Here is a 20386-nt window from a genome sequence, read left to right on the forward strand (position 1 = left end):
ACAAAATCTACGTCATCATGTAAACAGGAAACATGTCGCACAGACAGACTGAGACCAGAGGTTAGTGACCGCTGCATCAAACATGCTTTTACACTTATTTGTTTGTTTTGTTGATAATGTGCAGTTTGTTAAATGTCTTTATTCTCCCTGTCCGCGCTCACGTTTTTCGTTTTATTTGTTTATTTTAGCGGCAACGTGACCTCGCGCTAGTCAAGCTAACAGCTAGCATCTCACTCTAACAATGTGTCTGATTGTCATGTAAAACCCACAATAAAACACACTCATTATTTGCCTGATATTTAACAGAAATGAATGGTCAGGCGGACGTCGAGGTCGATTACAAGCGAAAGTATAAGAATCTTAAAAGAAAATTAAAGTTTCTTGTTTATGTAAGTATGCTAACTACTTTAGCCTAATAGTTTATGTTTTGAAATCATAAAGAGTTTATGTTTTGGTTTGCTTTGGGCTGCAGGAACAAGAATGCTTTCAAGAGGAGTTAAGAAGAGCACAGAGAAAACTACTGAAGGTTTCCAGAGACAAAAGGTGATTATTAACAGATAAATAATTAACTATTACTAGAATATAAACTTAAAGGTTTTAAGAAGACTCCTGCACACTGTCTCTCTCATGCTTCACTTTTATTAGTACAACGTTTCAGTTCCTCTGACCTTCCTCAGGTTTTAGATCAGCTATAAATAATAATGATTTCAAAATAGTGAATAGTTTATTATATGTTGTTGTTTTTTGTAGTTTCTTATTAGACAGATTACTACAATATGAGCGAGTGGACGAAGACTCCTCTGGTAAACACTGTTTTGTTCTGTCATAATATTTATTTTATATCACCAGGAGTAAAATATTGTATTTGTGAGCTGCTTCATCTTGTTTTTTTCCTATAGATTCAGAGGCCACAGTTTCTTCGGAAAACAGTGAAGGGGAGGCACCTATTCGAGAGAGAGAAAGAGAAATTGCAAAAAAGTAAGATGGCAGTTGTAGTTACCTCTTGAATATATATATATGTTGGAAATTTTTAGGCACAGAAGAAGCTTTAAGTTGTCCTTTTCACAAGAGATATTTATTTAGAGCCACAAAAAGTAACAAAAAACTTAAAACTGGTCCCCTGCTCATAACCCGTGAACTGAAGAAATGAAGTGTAGTTCAAGGCCCATAAGCTAAACAATGTGGGGCATTCGAATCCACCTCATAAATAACAATGCTCAGAAATTACGTCATGAAAACAATGGGAGGTGTCAGTGAACCTCAACACAATGATGATTAAAACCATTCACAATGATTATGTTTTTAATAATCTAATAGTGTATAACTGTAAATTAATTAATCATGTCTGTCAATCATGTCAAAATCACAGAAAATTCCCATGTCTCTCACATATACTAATTAATAATGGTTACATCTTGGAATAATTACATTCAGGTGAACACAGTAAATAAATAGAAGAGATTAATACCTCCTTGTTCAAGAAATGAATACCTCCTTGTTGATGTTGAAAATGTAAAAAAAAAAGACTTACCAAGTACCAATTCAAATGGACAAAATGTGAAATCTCTCAAGTAAACATGTTGACATAGACGAGTCAATGAGGTGAACAACAAATACTTTTTTTTCTCTACCAGAGATTTTGATTTTGAGTAGATTTGAAAAGGAGCATTTACAATCAAGAGAGGAACAAATATGAACTGCTAAGCTAATACTACTATTTCTACATTTGTCCCAGGCCCCAGGATTTTAGTGGCCCAGACCCTCTTCCTATTAATTTATATTAGAGAGGGCCCATGTGCGGCTTCTTACTCCAGGCCCCCAAATTTCTGTTGACGGGTCTGATAGTAGAGAACCAACTCTTTTTCAGTGCAAGGTTTATAACTGTTGGGATTTCTGTGTAATCCCTCAATCGTCCAGGTCTGATCCATCACAAAAGAAAAAGAAAATCTATCAACTGGACAAAACTTTGCAGGTGTGAAGACATTTCTATTTGTAGAAAACAGAAACTGTAGACAATAGTTTTTGAGTTTCAGTGTCATTAGCTCCTCCCTTCAGACAGATATAAGGCGGTGTCCAGCAGTAATCTGACCAGAACTGAAGAAGCAGCTTGTAGGAGTGAAGACGTTTAGCTGCTCGTCCAAGCCGCGGCTTGGACGAGCAGCTAAACGTCTTCACACCTACAACGATTTGTCCAGTTGACAGATTTTATTTTTCCTTTGCAGCTGTTGGGATTAACATTAAACTGATTCTTCTCTCCAGACGCAGAAGTAGTCCTGGTACATGTCTTCCTTCCTCATCCTCTCACCTTTCCCTCCTCTCACGGTCAAGTATGAATCCTCTGCAGTCTTCAGGCTCTGGGTCCTACCTCAACACTGTGAGTCTATAACTGTTCTGCAGCTGGACTGGCCATATCACCTTCATCCCTTCATATTTTTATCACTTTTTAGTTGATGTTTTAAGGTCTCTGGTGTCATTCATTGAACATTTGACACTTGTACATTTCTGTGTGTTCTTTTATGCGTGTGTTTGCGTGCGTGTGTCATCATGTGGCCACTGGGATGTTCATGAATGGTTGTAGATGCCATTTCCACCAGAGTATTTGGCTCCTCCGTCTGAACGAGTGAAGAAAGAGAGAAAAACAAAAACGGCAAAAGTCAAGAAGGAAACCACTGGAAAGGTGAGAGCGGAAGAGCGTCCATCATCTGCATTTTTACGTTTTTGTATTTTAAAGTGACATGTTTTAGTTCACGTTACGTCGGATTTAACATTTGCAGATGTTTAATTTTGACATATTTATTTTTGACATTTAATTGTACTTTTTGTCGTTGTGAATATAATGTTATATAGAAAACTTTAATTAGTCCCACAAATAAGAAAGTGTGTTGTATCAGGAAAGTAAAAGAACAAGTAATGTGAACAACTGGAACAAAAGCTACTACAACTCCTACAAATACTACTACTATTATGATTATTAACTATTACAACTACAACAACTACTATTACTATTAATTCTCTCAACTTCTACTACTACTACTACTACTATTATTAACTCTCTTTACTACTACTACTATCATTACCAACTCTCAAGTATTACTACTACTATTCTCTCAACTACTACTACTACTACTACTACTACTATTATTAACTCTACTTCTACTACAACTATTACTACTATTATCAACTTTCAAGTACTACTACTACTGATATTACTACTATTAACTTTTTCAACTATTACTACTATTATTAAATCTCTTTACTACTACTACTACCATTATCAACTCTACTACTACTACTACTACTACTATTACTACTATTGTCAACTTTCAAGTACTACTACTAGTATTACTACTATTAACTTTTTCAACTATTACTACTATTATTTTTAACTCTCAAGTACTACTACTGTTATTAACTCTACTATTACTGTTATTATTAACTTTCTCTAATGCTATTATTACTACTACTATTACTACTACTACTAAAAATAATGATAATACATTAAATAGTAAATATACATAAAAAATAAAATGTAACGTGTTTTTACTATGAGCTCGGCCTCCTCTCCTCTCCACAGATTTAACCTGTAACTTGGCCGAGTGCTGTCACCTACTTGTCTCCATGGCAACAGATATGTTAAATGCCATACTGGGAAACATTTTTGGCAAAGCAATAGCATCTTCAAGGAGACAACTGAGCCAGAAAAGCTCCACAGTGCTCTTTAAAGCAGATTTGTTGTAAGATTGTGCCCAGTTTTGCTCATGTTAACTGTATTTTTGTTCTTGGCAGGTTGTCGCTCCTAATTACTCCTCCGCCCCCGCGTCTTCGCCTGCCGCCAGCGCCCCCTTCAGTTGGGTCCCGCGGCAGATGCTCAGCGGAGACGGAGCAGAAGAAGACGGGGACAGTGACGCAGACAGTGACAGGGTGGACGATGACCGCGGGGAGGCAGACGAGGCAGAACTAGTCATAGATATCCCAAATGAGTGAGGTATTTATACAAAACTGAAGGGCCCGACAAACTGGACTGTTCTGACCCTCCTGCTGCTTTTAAAAGGAGAGACAAACTCCCCCTGGTGGACATTGGTGAAGCTACAGTCTCTGCAAAGACATTTCACAAATCATTTTTAAACATTGGCTCATTATGGAATTATTACATGCATTTATTTTATTTTTCACACAACAATAATCCCAGACTATAATCCCAAACTGCTGGTAACAGTTTAACATAATGTGAAAACGTTTCTAGACAGTATTTTAGTTATAAATCAGTGATGCACAACTTTAAATTCTCAACATGTTGTTACTCATTACAAAATCCATCTGTTTATATGTTTTTTAATTCAAAATGAAAATAATGTTTGAATCGAAATAAATCCTCTCATGCATAAATATTAAAATCTTCTGAATTATAATGGTTTTGTTTTCAGGTTGTGACTCTCTATGTGAGATATAAGAGTCAGTGTTTTTGATACAAACCTGCAGAAAACACAACTGAAACTATTTAGTATGATTTGAAAGGGGGTTTGTAGCTGTTGCATTCCACGTTTTGAGAGACGTCCAGAGGGTGTGTTGCCTTCTGTTTTCTTTATAAAAGGTTGTTCTGCTTCATTCTACCAACGGACCCGCTCAGCTTTCATGACAGAGGTAGGACTCACTGCCAAATATAGTTTTTTCTGAAGATATTTTCAGAAAAAGAGAAACACAAAAGCCAAAATCATGTTGCAACAGGCATTTTTGTAAGATTTGATCAGATTTACAACTGAATTCCTACATTTGCATAGCACTGGTTTTAAATGTTATTGTTGCTCTGCTGCATTATCAGTTGTGATATTCAGACCCACGCTTTCTAAAATGACTATGCTTATTTGTATTTGTATGATCTATTGTGGTTTTGCTAACAGTTCATGCTAAACCTGCTTCTCTGACAGTTTAAGGAATTTGCATTTCACAAATCGCACCGCACCGTATTGTCTGTGCAGCGCCCAGCGTTTGGGAATGCGGACTTACAGGTAAGTGTCAGTCCGAGAAGGTGGTAGGGTTGGGCTGTGTACCTAAAGCAGTGAGAGTTGTAGGTGTAACCACAGAGAGTCAGAGGGAGGGGTAAGTGCCTCAGCCACAGGGAGAGGCAGAGGGTGGAACTGACAGAGGGGGTGAGGCTGTCAGAGAGGGGAAATGAAGCAGTAAGCAAGATTGGCTGCACCAGAGATCCAGTCTGTGCACAGCTTGTGTCCTGAAGAACTGCAGAAAGGAAGGAGCTTGTAGGGACAACAGGATATCACTGAAGCCTTGTGTTTCCACCTTATCGTTTTCATCTATAACCGGACGGTACTGGATAATTCATAAGCCTCTCCCTCCAGCTCTGCGTGTGGAGAGAGAGGGGGACTGCGAGCACTCCACCATGTGTCCTGCTGCTGTCAATGCAGGTGTTCTGTGGCTGCTGGCTCTGCTCGGCTCAGGCCTGTCTCCGGTCCAGGCCTCGGGCTTCAGTCAGTGCAGCCACAGCTTCTACAGACAGAGCCCGCCCCAGGGCAGCTACGGCGGGCCCCTAAAGCCGCTGTGCCACTCGAGACCTGAGGGACAGTCGTTCGCCACTTTGTACCAGCCGATCTGCGGCAGCCCTGTCTACTCTGCCTTCCATCTGAGCAGCGGGCCGACGGCTAGCGCAGCAGAAGAAGCAGAGCCTGTGGTAAGGACAAATCAAAACAAAATTAATTCAAGCTGTGACAAGTTGACGGAGTAAGTTGGAGGTCTCTTATGATTTACAGTAATGGCGTGTCAAGTCGTCTTAGTGCAGTTTCAATGAAAGTGTCAACTGTTTATCTGTCAGAGTGAGTGATTAGTCTGAATCAGGACCAGACAGAATCATTTAGCACCAGTTAAGGATGTTTATGCAGACTCCCCAAATGCTTTTTAAAATGGCAAATCATTCCCCCGTCTTTTCAAACTTCTAAAACTTTGACTTGTTTTTTTTTTTTTTACAGATTAAAGACGATGAAAGTGTCAATGTGGTGGTCCCGGCTCTGCTCACAGGGGACAGTGACAAGCCAGAGCTGTCTCCTGAGGTCTCCCATCTGCAGGAATGGGACTCAGCCGTCACCGCTCTAGTCCAAACGAACGTCGCCCCCCAGTGTCAAACCTCGGGGGGCGAGCTGTACGTCCTGACCGGAGCCGGGCGACTCGGGACTGATGGAATAGAACAGTGTGACATGAAGCCGCTGTGGTCGGCCGTCTGCTGCGCCGCTCCAGAGGGAAAAGACAGCTCCAGCGTGGCCTTTATCAGAGACGCAGAGGGAGGGCAGAAGCAAGTGTCTGTGAAGGAGCTGGAGGAGCTGTTAGGCGTGACGGAGCTGTTCTCTGAGGGCTGCGGAGGACAGGACGGAGGAGTTATCGCAGACATTTCTCAAAGCGAAGCCCAGACTTTGAGCGCGGTAGCTTCAGAGGCGGCTACGGAAGAAGATTTAGTAAGTAACGAAGAGAATACGGCCCAGAGTGACCCGACTCCTGACACAGAATCAACCAGCGAGCAGACAGAGGGCAGCACCGAGTCTCAAGCGTCTACAGTCGCTGAAGTCGCCGCTGAAGAAAAAGCTACAGTCGCTGAATCGGCAAAAGCAGATCAAATTTCACCTGACGAGGAAGAATCAGCAGTGACATCCTCTGAGTCTAAGTCTAGGTCTATTCCATCAGACGCCCCTTTGGTCTTGGAGCGGGTGGAGGAGCAGGAGGAAGACGATAACTCCACCAGTGCGTTTTTCTACATCCTCTCCACCACTCTGTCCATCCTCAAGGCCCCTCTGCGTCCGGTGGTGTCGACGATCACTGAACTCCCAGGGCAGGTGATGCACGACATGTAAACAAATATAAAGACACTGTATAAAACATGAAAGATGCTGATAAACTCGGAGGATGCGGTACTCAGATCAAACAAATCAAAACATAAGACGAAATAACAAAAAAAAAAGTGAGGGATAAAGGCAACGCAAGTTTATTTGTTGCACAATTCATACACAAAGTCATTCAAAGTGTTTACAGAATAAGAATGACATTAAAATCACAATACAACAAATGAAAACATAAATAATCTTCATAAAATTAACATTAAAAGAGAAGAGGCAGAATAAAACCCTGTCAGTCACATGAACAGATAAACAGAACCGTTTGAGTCTGGATTTAAACATCAAAGTAGAGGCCTGTGTCACATGTTCAGGAAGAATGTTTCATGTTTTAACTGCACAAAACTCAAACGCTGATTCCCCATGTTTTGTCCTGGTTTAGTCCTGGTTTATTCCTAGTTTAGTCCCGGTTTAGTCTTGGTTTAGTCCCAGTTTCATCCTAGTTTTGTCCCAGTTTCGTCCCAGTTTCGTCCCGTTTTCGTCCTAGTTTAGTCCTGGTTTCATCCTGGTTTCGTCCTAGTTTAGTCCTGGTTTAGTCCTGGTTTAGTCCTGGTTTAGTCCTGGTTTAGTCCTGGTTTAGTCCTGGTTTAGTCCTGGTTTAGTCCTGGTTTAGTCCTGGTTTAGTCCCAGTTTCATCGTAGTTTAGTCCCGGTTTAGTCCTAGTTTAGTCCTGGTTTAGTCCTGGTTTAGTCCTGGTTTAGTCCTGGTTTAGTCCTGGTTTAGTCCTGGTTTAGCCTTGGTTTAGTCCCAGTTTCATCCCAGTTTCATCCTAGTTTTGTCCCGGTCTCGTCCCGGTTTCCTCCCGGTTTCCTCCCGACTCTGGACACCAACAGGACGCCGGCTCTTGAACTCCTCAGTGTGAAGATTCATGCAGACAAAAGCATAAACAGCACAATTTCAGAAAGGAGGGCTACTTAAACATACATGGTGCTCTTCAGTTCAGGGATCAGATTCAGAAATACTTTTATTACCACACGGCAGGTCAGGTTAAAACACCAATGCTTTGACCTTCATCGGGGCAAAACTACCGAAACATTTCCCTTTTTAACACATAAACACTTAAACAGTTAGACAGTTGTAGACGTGTAACAACAGAAACTCTCCCTCTGATCCGTCGCTGCCTCACCCTGTGCGTCTCCCACATTCAGCCTCCTGACTCACCCTCTCATTTCACATCCTGGTGCAGAAGTATTGGGATTCTTCCACGTTTTAATATAAGATGAGCGCATGTGTAAAGTCTATAGAGTTTATCGACTAATTCAGAGCGGAAATAGAAAATAAAAGCACTGCTGCACTGTGTATAGGAGTAGTAGGAGTAGAAGAGTAAAATTATGGAGTCTAAAAAATACTCTGAAAAGTTCAATTTATTTAAAAAAAAGATACTACAGTAAATATAAATGAGTACTGCCCACCTCAGCATACACATGATTAATAATACAAGATGGCATTATTACACGCCAAAAAAGACACGTTTGCGTAAAGCTCAGTATGTAACTTTTTAGCCTAGAATCAGAATAGTATCATTATTATACTCCAAAAAAAGACAAGTTTGCTCCAAGCCTCAGTATGTACCTTTTTAACTTAGAAACAGACTAATATAAAAGCGTGTTCGGTCACGGTGAATGTTCCAAATTATGTTTTTAACGCTCAGTTCCCATAGGATCAAACATGTGCTGCGCCGCCTCCTGAACATCACATACTGTTCCTTTTTTAATAAGACGTTATGTCATGTTTTTCAACCTAAATATGTTATGTTAATGCTGGAACATATACATCACATTGTACAGGGGAAAAGTGAGGAACACTGTGAGCGCAGGTACATGTTCCACCCCTCCCCGCCCGTGGAATGGGGTGTGTCTCGCTGGAGGTATTTACCCTGCAGGTGGTGCTGTCATTTTATTATGCTAATGTTTGGTTTTTTTTGTTCCCATAGGTGTCGTATGTTCTTCAGGAGGATCTGGGAGTCCTGTCTGCTTTGCCTGGAGACACTTACTCCGTCTTCCACCTTCTGATCTCAGACGTGTTTTCTGGAATTGGCTCGGCTTTCCGGCTAGTTTACGACGTAGGAGAGGCGTGCTTCTCCCGAATTTACTATTGCGCTTCCTCAATGGGGGGAGCGCTGTTCAGTAGCTGTTACACTGGAGTAACTGGGATTGGAACGTTAGCTGGTGACACTCTGGGAATTTTTGGTGACATGTTAGATAATTCCTGGTGGGTGACGAAGTTTTTTGGAGGTAGGTTAGTGGAGCAGAGCGGGGACTACGTCGGGACCGTTGTGGGAGAGTTGGGGAGCCAGACCAGCGCTGTGGGAAGTGGGTTTGGAAAACTAGCATGGAAAAGTGGGAATGGGGTAGGATATTGTTTTAAAGTTGTATGGAGGGTTTTTAAAGGGGTGTTTGATATTATATTTGCCATACTCGGAGATACTTTCGAACGAGACAGAAATCAAGAGACACTGGACATCATTCCCGCTGTGCTTCCGGAGCAAACGGACTAAAGACGTGTTCAGTTTTCAAAGGGTTGCAAAGATAATTTACTGTGTCATAAAGGAAGAATTCGGGCTGCGTTCACACTCATCTGGGTTTGGTTTTGTTTTGGTTTTGGTCATGGTTTGATCTTCTTCTTATCCTGGTTAATCCTGGTCTAGTCCTGGTTTAGTTCCGGGTTTATTTGTAAAAGCCAAAGTTAAATCTGTCAACTGGACAAAACGTCTTCAGTCCTACAGCGTTTCGTCCAGTGAGATTTAACTTTAGCTTTTTACTATGGATCAGACCTGACTGTGTGTGTGTGTGTGTGTGTGTGTGTGTGTGTGTGTGTGTGTAGGGGGTGTGTTTGTTTGTGTGTGGGGTGTGTGTGTGTGTGCTCGTGTGTGTGTTATAGGGACCAAAATCTGCACACACATTTATTTGGGGAACAAAAACCACATAAATCCTTTATTATTAGATCAACAACATGGTTTAAAGTTCAGACATAAGTTAAAATAGGTTAAGGTTAAAGTTTAGGTTAAGTTTAGGCAATAGTAACCATGGTAACGAAGGGCCCATATTACACTATTTTCTGATCTATGTTATATCGTTTCCTCATCAAAAACATACCCAGACTTGGTTTTGTTTCATTCACACATGTTGTTTAATTTAAGCTGAGTTCTTCTCTCAGACAGAAAACACTCTGTCCCACCTTGTGATGTCATCATGTGGCAATACAGGAAGTGCTCCACTGTGTTTTTAAACTCCACACACCTTCATTTCTAGAATCATTTGAATCATTGCAGCTCTGGAATGGACAATCTCTACTGAACTAAAGGTAAAAGGAGCTGTTAACATGAAAACTACCACTTGATGACATCACAAAGTGGAACAGAGCATTTTTAGCTTTGGAGATGTAGACAGATTAATAAAGTGTTACTCAAATATGTGTGAATGAAACAAAAGCACAACTCCAGATCTGTTTTTGAGGAGGGAGCAACATTCTATAACAATTTTGCATAATATAAAACTTTTAAGGTTAGAATTTGTGTCCAGGAAATAAATGTATAAGTCGATGCAATGTGCCTAAGAAATGGAAACCCAATGTGTGTGTAGGTGTGTGTGAAAGTGTGAACGCAGCCTTATTTCACTTCAAATGAGGAGACATAAACAGAACCTGCTTAGCTAAACACACTGTGATTCCTGTGAAATTTGCTCCTAGTGTTAAAACTTTAAGCAGGCTGCATACGTGAACTTTTATTTGTTTTGCTGCAAGGATTGGGACAGCAAATGAACTGATCAAAATGACTCTGGAACAGCACTTCCTCGATGAATGTCTTAATAGATTCTTGTTTACAAACTGTTCTTCGTGTTGCCTTTTGCATTTGGATAAAGAACTGAACGAATCATCAGGAAATATTGTGTCTCTGTTCACTAAAGTTGAGTTCTCTCTAGTTGTCCAACTGCTGTAGAAATAGTAGGCTATGTGCAGATTTCACAGATAAGTTCAGAAAGTGCTTTTACAGAGAGCAGGTAGGACTATAAGAGCAGGTAAGATGATGGTAGTAATGTCATAAACACATTTAAAACCATGTAACTGTTTTTTATTCAAGTTAATTCAAGTTAATTTATATAGCACATTTAAAACAACCTTATCTGACTAAAGTACAGATATAAATAAAAGTAAAAAAAAAAAAAAAGTAAATAAATAAATACAGATGTCACTATACATAGAAAAATAACAAAACACCAAGCTATCCTGTTTAGCTAGCACTGTAAACTAGCTTACGCAAACGGTAGTCAAAATTAAAATAGTCAGGAGAATAACTTATAATTTAATGGGTATTTATTATTTAACATACATATTTGTTAAAAAAAAATACATTAAATGAAAAAAAATATAAAAATTACAGTTATTTTGCGTCATTTTGTGCGAATGCGGAAGTGCCTCTCAAACCCGGAAGTACTCGGTTGCATCAGACGCGAGGAGGCGGGTCTTACGCTCATGTGGCAGCGTGCGGCGTCCTGCTAAAGCTGACGGGTCTCGCTTTCATTCAGAGGTAAGTGCTGCTCTTTCGGACTATCATAAAGTTATTGCCCTGATAAAACGATAACAAATCCTGCAGTTTAAGACGAGTAAAGTTGAGAGTCTTTCCTTGGCAGCACTCATTCAAACTTGCCTTGTTGAGATGAATTGAAGGCTAGGTAGCTTGTTTGACTTGTCCTCTCTTGACAGGTGGCTAAAGCTGGTTTATCAGTCCTCCACATAATTAAAGCAGCTTGTTATGTAGGAACTAGTTAGGATATAACCCTCCATTTACAGTCTGTGGCTCATGTAAACAACAACAAAGGCATAAACCCTCAAACAACCTGCTCACACCAGTTTAAATGTTCAATAATACAGGTAATATTCCATAGACAAATTTAAGTTTTGGGCTTGTTCTTTCAACAGCAAACCACAAATTTAAGTAACGTCTAGATTAGGACCATGTTGGCCCTAGTCATGAGTCTCAAACTATATCTGTGTTATAAGTTTAGTGTCTACTTTGTTTTTTAATGATCTTTTTTATTAAAGTTTTTCAGCATAGTTGCTAAAGTAAAATAAGTAAAATCAATATACAAAGTAAATGCATAAATAAGACAGCAGATAAATATAATAAAATTTACTAATAAAATAAAAAATAAGTAAAAATAAAGGAGGGAGGGGAGGCATAATTGGTAAAGTAAAATAAGTTAAAAAAAAAATAAAGTCATTTAATTCATTTTTTTGAGGGGGCTTGTCTGGGTCACAGTATTCTCAGATTAGTTCACAAATAATTGAAATGTTGTGGGAACACTTACATTTTGTGTGCGTAATCTGGTTTCTGTCTAATTGTTTACACCTGTGCAAGTTTTGCCGAAAAATATTTTGTAAAAAAGGTAATCTAACTGGCAAAGACCAAAATGAAAGTAAGTGTCCCATGACTCAAGACAAACAGAGACTGACACGGGAAGTTGCCAAAAGATGGGCTTTAGTTTACAGACTAATCACCTGTTAACATTTTACAATAACAGAATGTGCAAAGGCGCTAAAGATGCATTGTGGGGTCATCTCAGGTCACCAGACGGCGTCCTGGGGAGAGGAGAGAGGACAAGAACATTAGTGGTTGACACATTTATGTAGAGCCAGGTGGCCCTGATTAGCCGACCCAGTCCTTAACGAGACGGAGGGGGGCATCACAGTTAGAAAATTAAAGCATTATTATTATTGTTGTTGAAGTTCCTTGTACTTTGTCTTTACAGTACAATAGTTTTACAGATCACCAGGTGTTTTTTTTTGTTTTTGTGCAAGTAAACACACGCCACAAACAGAATCTGATTTATCTAGATATCTTATAATTAAGTGCCGTGTAAATCTGCCCACTGACTATAAACAACTGTTGTTACTGTTGTTTCTTCAGGGATGGCCACACTTTCCATTGCACATCGCCCTGAAGACTCTCGATCATTTTGGCCTTTATAATCGTGACACCAAATTTCAGTATCGTCCCATTCTTTGTTAGAAACATGTTGGCTATAGTCAGATGAGTCTCAACCTGTATCGGTTTTATGTCGTTAGTGTCTACTTTTTATAGGCTTACGCTTGACAAACCTACGTAAAAAGATCTGCTAATTTAATACATTTATATATGGACGGGAAGAGACTCTGTCAAAATGGTTCTTGTCCTAACTAGACCTGTCATGATAAGAAATTTTGAAGCATTTTGAAGCACCGATACAGAGGAATACTACAATAAAGGATAATATTGAAACTGCTTTATGCCACTTAAACAATTAAAATAAAACATTTTAAATAGACTTTCATTAAAAGACATGGGCTGAATGAACCAAACATGTGCCATAGAACTAACTTATTCAATGCTCTACAGCTCAAATCTTGGCACATTACAATCAAAATAACAAAAAATTCCCCAATTTTGCAAAGAAAAAGTCCTCATGATGCATATTGAGTCCCAAAATATATTGCTTCAGCTTCCAGTCCCAGCTGCAAATAAACACACGCCAAGAAACAGAATCTGATTGATCTAGTTATCTTATAATTCGGTGCCACGTAAATCTGCCCACTGACTATAAATAACTGTTCTTACTGTTGTCTCTTCAGCGATGGCCACACTTTACGTTTCACATCACCCTGAAGACTTCCGCAGTCTCCTCGCCCTCATCACGGCAGAGTTCTGTCCAAATGCCAAACCTCGTATTGTCACCGAGGACCCGCCTGCCTCCCTGAACGCCCGCTCTAGACCCGCCCTCGTCCTGGGACCCGGTGAAGGCGCCACGGTTCTGAATGGGTCAAATGCGGTGGCCTGGTACTTGGCTTCTCAGAGTAAACGTGTCGGTGGAGATGAGAAACAGCAGAGCCTCGTGTGGCAGTGGCTCAGCTTCGCAGACAATGAGCTGACTCCTGTTGCGTGTGCCGTGGTTTTCCCTCTTCTCGGCGTGATGGGGATGGATAAAAAGGTGAGACGCATTATGTGGATCGTTAAATTAGGGAATCACCAACCTGATACTTGTATTGTTGAAGTAGACATCAACTTCCTAATCAATATCCTGGTTGGACATATAAACTGATGTAATAAGACCAAGGCAAGTTTATTTGTACAGCACAGTTGATCCACAAAGTAATTCAAAGTATTTTACAGGAGGAAAAAAGACATTAAAATCACAATACAACAAATCAAAACATAAATAATCCTCATAAAATTTACATTAAAGGAGAAAGTGCAGAATAAAACCCTTTCAGTCACATGCACAGATAAAACAGAACCATTTGAGTCTGGAGTTAAACATTGTCAAAGTCGAGGTCTGAGTCACATCTACAGGAAGAATGTTCCAGGTTTTAGCTGCAGAAAATGGCAACACTGATTCCCCATGTTCAGTCCCGGTTCAGTCCCGGTTCAGTCCTCCTCATGTGAGGTGGCTCATGTGGCTCATGTGGCTCATGTGGGAGATGTTATTTGGTTCTGGTCCATAGAGAGTCTTGTGCAGAGCTGCTTTAAAGCAGCAAACAACTACATTAAACTAAAATAAAATAAGACTAAACCAATCCAAATGTTTTAAGGAGAAAATGCTATTACTCCCTCCAGTGGTATCAGTTGATATCGAGTATGGGCAGATCTTTAAAAGAATTGGTATCACTGAAAAAGCTGAATCTGTGCATCCTTATGTAAAATAAAACATCTGGATGTACAAGAGGCTTGATTCATTCTGAAGAAACTCTGGTCTGAGGCTGAATATATTCTGTTTTGACTGGAGGAGTTAGAAGTGAAACTAACTCTAAGATTATTTCCAGTTAACTCAAACCTTGGTCTATTTTTACTTTTGAGGCGAGGCAGGTTTATTTATTTAGCACAGTTGATCCACAGAGTAATTCAAAGTGCTTTACAGAATAAGAAAGACATTAAAACCACAATACAACAAATCAAAACATAAGTGATTGTCATAAAATGAACATTAAAAGACAAGAGGCAGAATAAAAACCTTTCAGTCATGTTGAAAGTTTTACTGTGAAAACTTGCTGTGGGCTAATTTTTCACGATTCATTTTTCTATTAATTTAACTTTATTTGTACTGGGAGACACGAGACACTAGAACAATACAAGGCTAACTCTGACTCGGGCACAGTTCACACTTGATGCAGCTCATCAGACCGAGCCAACAAACAGAAACTGTAAACAATAAGTGTTTTTAGTTTCAGTGTCGTTATCTCCTCCTTCAGACAGATGTAAGGCAGTGTCCAGCAGGAATCTGACCAGAACTGAAGAACTTGGACGAGCAGCCAAACGTCTTCACTGTAAAACTTCTATTCAGTCGACAGATTTGAAGTTTTCTTTTACTACGAAACAATACAAACAAAAACAAAGAAACAAATGACTACTTGGGTCCATTTAAAACTTTAGAAACACGTGCGAAATATACATGAGAGATTGACATTAAAAGTATTTATGCAAGTTTTGTTTTTTTTACTATTATCCACTACTATGCCTTTACCTATTTATACTGTAGACTGCAGAGAAGTCCGTGTCTACTACTTTAAAAAAAAGTGAAAAAAACCAACACAATCTGTATCAGTGATGGTGTCAAGGGGTTTCCTATAATTTTGGGGGTCTGTATTAATCATGTGGACTTTTTCTTTGTACTAGTGTGAAATTGTTGGTATTTTTTCTGTTCTATGATGAGATTTGAGCTGTAGAAGACTGAATTATGAACCGCTCTGACTCATTACAGACACAAACTGTTTAAGTGTTGCCTTCAGCTATTTATTTATTTATTGCAGCTTATTTTTTAAACGATATAGTCCATTTAGAATAGTGTAATCCTGACAGGCCTGGTTTATATTCTGGTTTATTGTAAAGTTCCTGCACTAACCTTTTTCTCCTCCACGTCGTAGCTGCAGCAGAGTTCCCGTGCGGAGTTGCTGCGTGTTCTGAAAATGCTGAATCAAGCTCTGGAGCCTAAAACGTTTCTGGTGGGCGAGGGCGTCACTCTGGCTGATGTGGCAGTGGCCTGTGCTGTTCTTCTCCCGTTTAAATATGTGAGTTTTATTTGAATTGGATGATTGTGTTTAACTGTACTGTGGTTTAAAAAGTGTAAATAACTTCAGCTTTTTACGAGAGTTTGACTAATAAATCAACAGAGATGAAACTCTAAGCAAGCCTAAAATTCAACTTTAGGAAAAAAAAATCTAAATATGTCTAAAATCTGTCATTTTAATATATATATTTTTGTGAAATCAAGTGTTTATCATGTGCAGTTGTACAAGTTGCAGTTTAATTACATTTTCCCCCCCTTTTAAACCCGACACCTCCACCTGTTTTCTCCGAGAGCCCCTTCTGATGGACTTTTACAAAATACAAGATTAATAAAAAAATAAAAAAACACAATAAAGGAAAAAATATTATTATTATTATTATTATTGTTGTTGTTATTGTAATAATAAATATACCAAATCACACCCAACAGACAAAAAGATTATTTTAAAAAAAAAAGGAAAAATAAAAAAGTAAATTAATAATTATCTCAGTCTTTTTAATATTCACGAACTTGGCCATAAAAAAACCTGTTTCCAGTAGAGCTGCAACGATTTATCAACTAATCATAATTGTAGTTGTATTTTTATAATCATGATTGTTATTCAGTTCTTTTCAATTTTATTTCTATAGCACATTTAAAATAAAACTAAAGCTGCTCAAAGTGCGTCACATAAACAACAATAAACAAAAACAGATAAACATGACATCTTTTTTTTAAATTGTTGTACTACTGACTCTAAAACACACATGAAAATAACTTTTTATAACAAGGACTGTAGCATTATTCAACCAAAATGTTAATAACACTTTATGATTTTGATTTTATTTGTAAATCTACTGTATTTAAGTTTTCACTCACTGTATTTTAACCTTTTTATATGGTTAAAAATACACGGTTTTGAGTAAAAATAATTGTTTGATCAGTCGACTACTTTTACTACTATTTATGCTGAACTGGTCCTGGTTTGTTTTGTTTTGAGGTGCTGGAGCCGCAGGATCGTAAACTGCTGACGAACGTGACGAGGTGGTTCACGACCTGCATAAACCAGCCTCAGTTTGTGAAGGTTTTAGGGAAGATCAGCCTGTGTGAGAAGATGGGGCCCGTCACACTCAAGACAAACACCGCAGACAATGCTAATGCGGCTAATGCGGCTAATGCGGCTAATGCTGACACTGGAGACGCAACGAATGGTGAGAAAAAGAAAAACAGATCAGTGTTAAAGAGATCACATTACGCTGTTTTGTTATTTATGTTCTAATGTCGTTTCCTCGTCACAAACAGACCTGGAGTTGTTTTTTTGTTTCATTCTCACATGTTTAACTCACAAACCCTGCATATTTAAGAAAGAAAACGCACTGTTCCACCTTGTGATGTCATCATGTGGTGGTACAGGAAGTGCTCCACTGTGTTTTTAATCTCCACACACCTTCACCAGAATAAATTCGAGCATTTCAGCCATCGAAACTGAAGGTAAAACGTCACTGTTAGCTTGAAAACTACCACTTCATGACGTCACAAGGTGGAACAGAGCGTTTTGAGTGATTAGTGTGACTCAAACATGTGTGAATGGAAAAAAAAACACAACTCCAGGTCTGTTTTTGAGGAGGAAACAGCGTTAGAACATGACTGAAAGCTCAAAGAGTCAATTTTGTGTAATGTAGGACCTTCAAAATTCAAACCTTCGCCTTCATTTTTAACTTTTCAACCCTGCGTATGTAAAAATAATGAATCCCTGGTTTCTGAGCAGACAAACATCATGATTATCAGAAGTTGCATGAACTAGAGGAGTTTAAAGTTGAGGAACCTGGCTCTATTTTTGTAAATGAGCAAATAGTTTTTCTTTCATATCCTGTGTTGTTATAATATGTATTGTTTACTTTTGGAGTAAATCACGCCGCTGCTGGCTGCATCTAATTAAAGTATTTTATTGATCGCAATCCTCAAAGAAAGAACGATGTGCAGCGCTAGAATTAACAGCGTCACAGTCGGAATGTTTAATTTCTCTGTGTGAAAGAAGATATTCTGAAGCTGTTTGTCTGAAAACAAAGAGATTTACCAAAGTGTTTGTGAGAGCGAGGATCAGGAGACGTACGATGAATCGAGACAGAGAAATACTGTGAGAAACGATGATATTGAAACTGTTTTATGCCACTGACACGACAACAGTACTGCAAAATAATCTTAGTAACGTGTTTTTTAATAGACAGTATCATTAAAAGGGATGAGCTGCAACAGATAAATAGTCAAATGATGCAATAATGATGATAATAATAATAAGAATCATCATAATCCTAAAAATCATAATAATTATCATAATCACAATAATCCTGTTCATTATAATAATCTTAATAATCCTAATCCTCATCATCAAATAAGCATCATAGTCAAATTTATAAGAATCATAATCAGAATAATTACCATAATCACAATAATCATAATCCTAATAATCATCTTCATAATAAAAATAATAAGATCCATGTGGGTTTTTTCGTGGCTGATACTGATTGTTTAGAATCCAGAGCAGCCGATGGTTGATAAGTCGATATTTTCAGGGTTGATATGTTGGATGATTTAGTTCAGGGACGTCAAACTCATTTTCACCAAGGGCCACATCAGCAAAATGGCCGCCATCAAGGGCCAGATGTGACGGCGACAGTGTAAATGTCACTAAATGTAACCGAATGTCGACGTAGATTGTACCGACTCCGCCTCAAAACACAAAAAACACACAGGTTTTTCTCCTCAAAGCACAAACTTATATTCACCTTCACCTTTTTTCCTCCCAACTTCCTTCCACGCCGACAATTTTCCTCTTCATGAACATTTTGTGATGATTATTTGCAAATATTTCTCAGTTCCACTTGCTGGGAAAATCTCATTAGTTTATTGTCAGTGCAAACATTAAAGCAGCACAGACTTAAATTAAAAGGCACGGCTGTCATTTTAAAATATCTTCTTGCGGGCCACATAAAATGACGTGGCGGGCCGCGTTTGGCCCCCGGGCCTTGAGTTTGACACATGTGATTTAGATTATTTTTCCCAGATAAAGTCATTTAAATTTACTCACTCACAGCCTTTTTTTAAATAAACCATGAGAGAGCAGTTTAGTGCAAAATGCAAACTGCACAAAGTGTGACTGAAGTGTTCAAATAAACCTCCGTGTTTGCTCTTTACTTAAGCTAAATATCGACCTGTGCAGGAGATTGAAGGCCGACAGCAGATGCGCTAAAAAGTGCAAATATCGGCAAATATCTCTAATTAGAATTTGTCAGACGTTACTTTTTCAACCCTCTACAGCTCAAGTATTTGCACATTACCACGAAAATAACAAACATCTCCCTGTTATTACAAAGAAATGGTGAACGCAATAAATGTAGAGCCTAAAATACATTTTTCCAGCTTTCATACGATCGAGACAAATGGATTTAAACACCAACATCGTCTTTTTATAGTTTGAAAATCATGTGTAGTGTAAGAGAGAGTGAAAACAATAGCTGCTTGTTTAATCGTTTAGTAAAGATAATATCCAATAAACCTGTCCATCTGTTTAAACTCTGCAAACTGTTATTAAATCATTTGAAGCCTCAGAAAACTGCAGTGGACGGCTCATTTGTATGATTTTTTTTTTTTTGCAGGGCCGCCAAAGACAGAGGCTCAGTTGAAGAAAGAGGCAAAAAAACGTGAGAAGCTGGAGAAGTTCCAACAGAAAAAAGAAATGGAGGCCAAGAAGAAAACCCAGCCCCCGTCAGAGGTAGAGACGCTCCTCTGGTTTAAAATGGGTTTGAAATATGTGGTTTATGCATTTTTCAAACATTTTTTTGTCCTTTTTTTGTTCAGAAAAAGGCCAAACCTGAGAAGAAAGAACTCGGGGTGATCACTTACACGGTCCCTACTCAACCCGGGGAGAAAAAAGGTAATAAACGGCTGTAAGGTTCTGGTTAAATCAGACGTATTGAGCTTTTGTGTCTATATTTATAATCTGTGACACTCGTGGATCGTTCTGTTAGAATTTACACATTTTAAATCACTATATTCATCTAAAACCACTTAATAAAAGAAACAACCGCTGATTTCTTGTCCAGTTGGAGCTGACATCGGCATAAACGTCATCACAACAAAGCACCGTGGGGCTGTCGGCGCCCCCTATGGACCGCTGCACATTACAGTAGCGAGCGTAGTAATTTTTGTACAAATGGAAAAAAAAATCCGCTGTGACACTGACAAGTCCTGTGTGTTTCAACGATTAAGAAAATAAAATTGAAGAACAAAGTTTGTACATCACAGCGGAGGTGAAAACAGGATTGATCGGCAAAATGGCGGTTTGAATATAATCGATTAAAGTTTGCTCAAACACGAATCGCTCCAAATACAGTTTCAAATGGTAAATTATTGTCATTTTGATCTTAAAATTATTTATCTGGCTGTTTTGTCCAAAATTAATCATGAACATTAATAACAGAC

At 38.8% G+C, this 20386-nt stretch overlaps 3 protein-coding genes across 3 annotated transcripts in view; all 3 read left to right on the plus strand.

Moving 5' to 3' along the window:
* Positions 1 to 4375, plus strand: ino80e (INO80 complex subunit E). The gene is made up of 8 exons (XM_033981144.2): positions 1 to 60; positions 307 to 389; positions 473 to 543; positions 751 to 803; positions 900 to 978; positions 2260 to 2374; positions 2579 to 2677; positions 3787 to 4375. The coding sequence occupies exons 1-8, from the start codon at positions 33 to 35 to the stop codon at positions 3982 to 3984; spliced, it is 726 nt and encodes a 241-aa protein (XP_033837035.1). The 5' UTR covers positions 1 to 32; the 3' UTR covers positions 3985 to 4375.
* A 745-nt stretch (positions 4376 to 5120) lies between these two features.
* Positions 5121 to 10770, plus strand: LOC117383936 (uncharacterized). The gene is made up of 3 exons (XM_033981184.2): positions 5121 to 5683; positions 5979 to 6833; positions 8824 to 10770. The coding sequence occupies exons 1-3, from the start codon at positions 5396 to 5398 to the stop codon at positions 9385 to 9387; spliced, it is 1707 nt and encodes a 568-aa protein (XP_033837075.1). The 5' UTR covers positions 5121 to 5395; the 3' UTR covers positions 9388 to 10770.
* A 554-nt stretch (positions 10771 to 11324) lies between these two features.
* Positions 11325 to 20386, plus strand: part of vars1 (valyl-tRNA synthetase 1) — a 41893-nt gene continuing 32831 nt past the window's right edge. Inside the window, exons 1-6 of the mRNA XM_033980437.2 lie at positions 11325 to 11415; positions 13497 to 13852; positions 15783 to 15926; positions 16905 to 17115; positions 19561 to 19676; positions 19763 to 19838. Of these exons, the coding sequence (XP_033836328.1) occupies positions 13499 to 13852; positions 15783 to 15926; positions 16905 to 17115; positions 19561 to 19676; positions 19763 to 19838 (901 nt within the window). The 5' untranslated portion in view covers positions 11325 to 11415; positions 13497 to 13498. The remainder of the gene's footprint in view (positions 11416 to 13496; positions 13853 to 15782; positions 15927 to 16904; positions 17116 to 19560; positions 19677 to 19762; positions 19839 to 20386) is intronic.

This window comes from Periophthalmus magnuspinnatus, chromosome 16, assembly GCF_009829125.3.
Source record: "Periophthalmus magnuspinnatus isolate fPerMag1 chromosome 16, fPerMag1.2.pri, whole genome shotgun sequence".
Classification (NCBI taxonomy): domain Eukaryota; kingdom Metazoa; phylum Chordata; class Actinopteri; order Gobiiformes; family Gobiidae; genus Periophthalmus; species Periophthalmus magnuspinnatus.

Excerpts from the sequence above, each read along its gene's own strand:
- ino80e (XM_033981144.2), top strand. The coding sequence starts at position 33 with ATGTCGCACAGACAGACTGAGACCAGAG. Across the intron at positions 61-306 it reads CAGACAGACTGAGACCAGAG|AAATGAATGGTCAGGCGGAC; the intron begins GTTAGTGACCGC and ends GATATTTAACAG. Across the intron at positions 804-899 it reads AGTGGACGAAGACTCCTCTG|ATTCAGAGGCCACAGTTTCT; the intron begins GTAAACACTGTT and ends TTTTTCCTATAG.
- LOC117383936 (XM_033981184.2), top strand. The coding sequence starts at position 5,396 with ATGTGTCCTGCTGCTGTCAATGCAGGTGTTCTGTGGCTGCTGGCTCTG. Across the intron at positions 5,684-5,978 it reads CAGAAGAAGCAGAGCCTGTG|ATTAAAGACGATGAAAGTGT; the intron begins GTAAGGACAAAT and ends TTTTTTTTACAG. Across the intron at positions 6,834-8,823 it reads TCACTGAACTCCCAGGGCAG|GTGTCGTATGTTCTTCAGGA; the intron begins GTGATGCACGAC and ends TTGTTCCCATAG.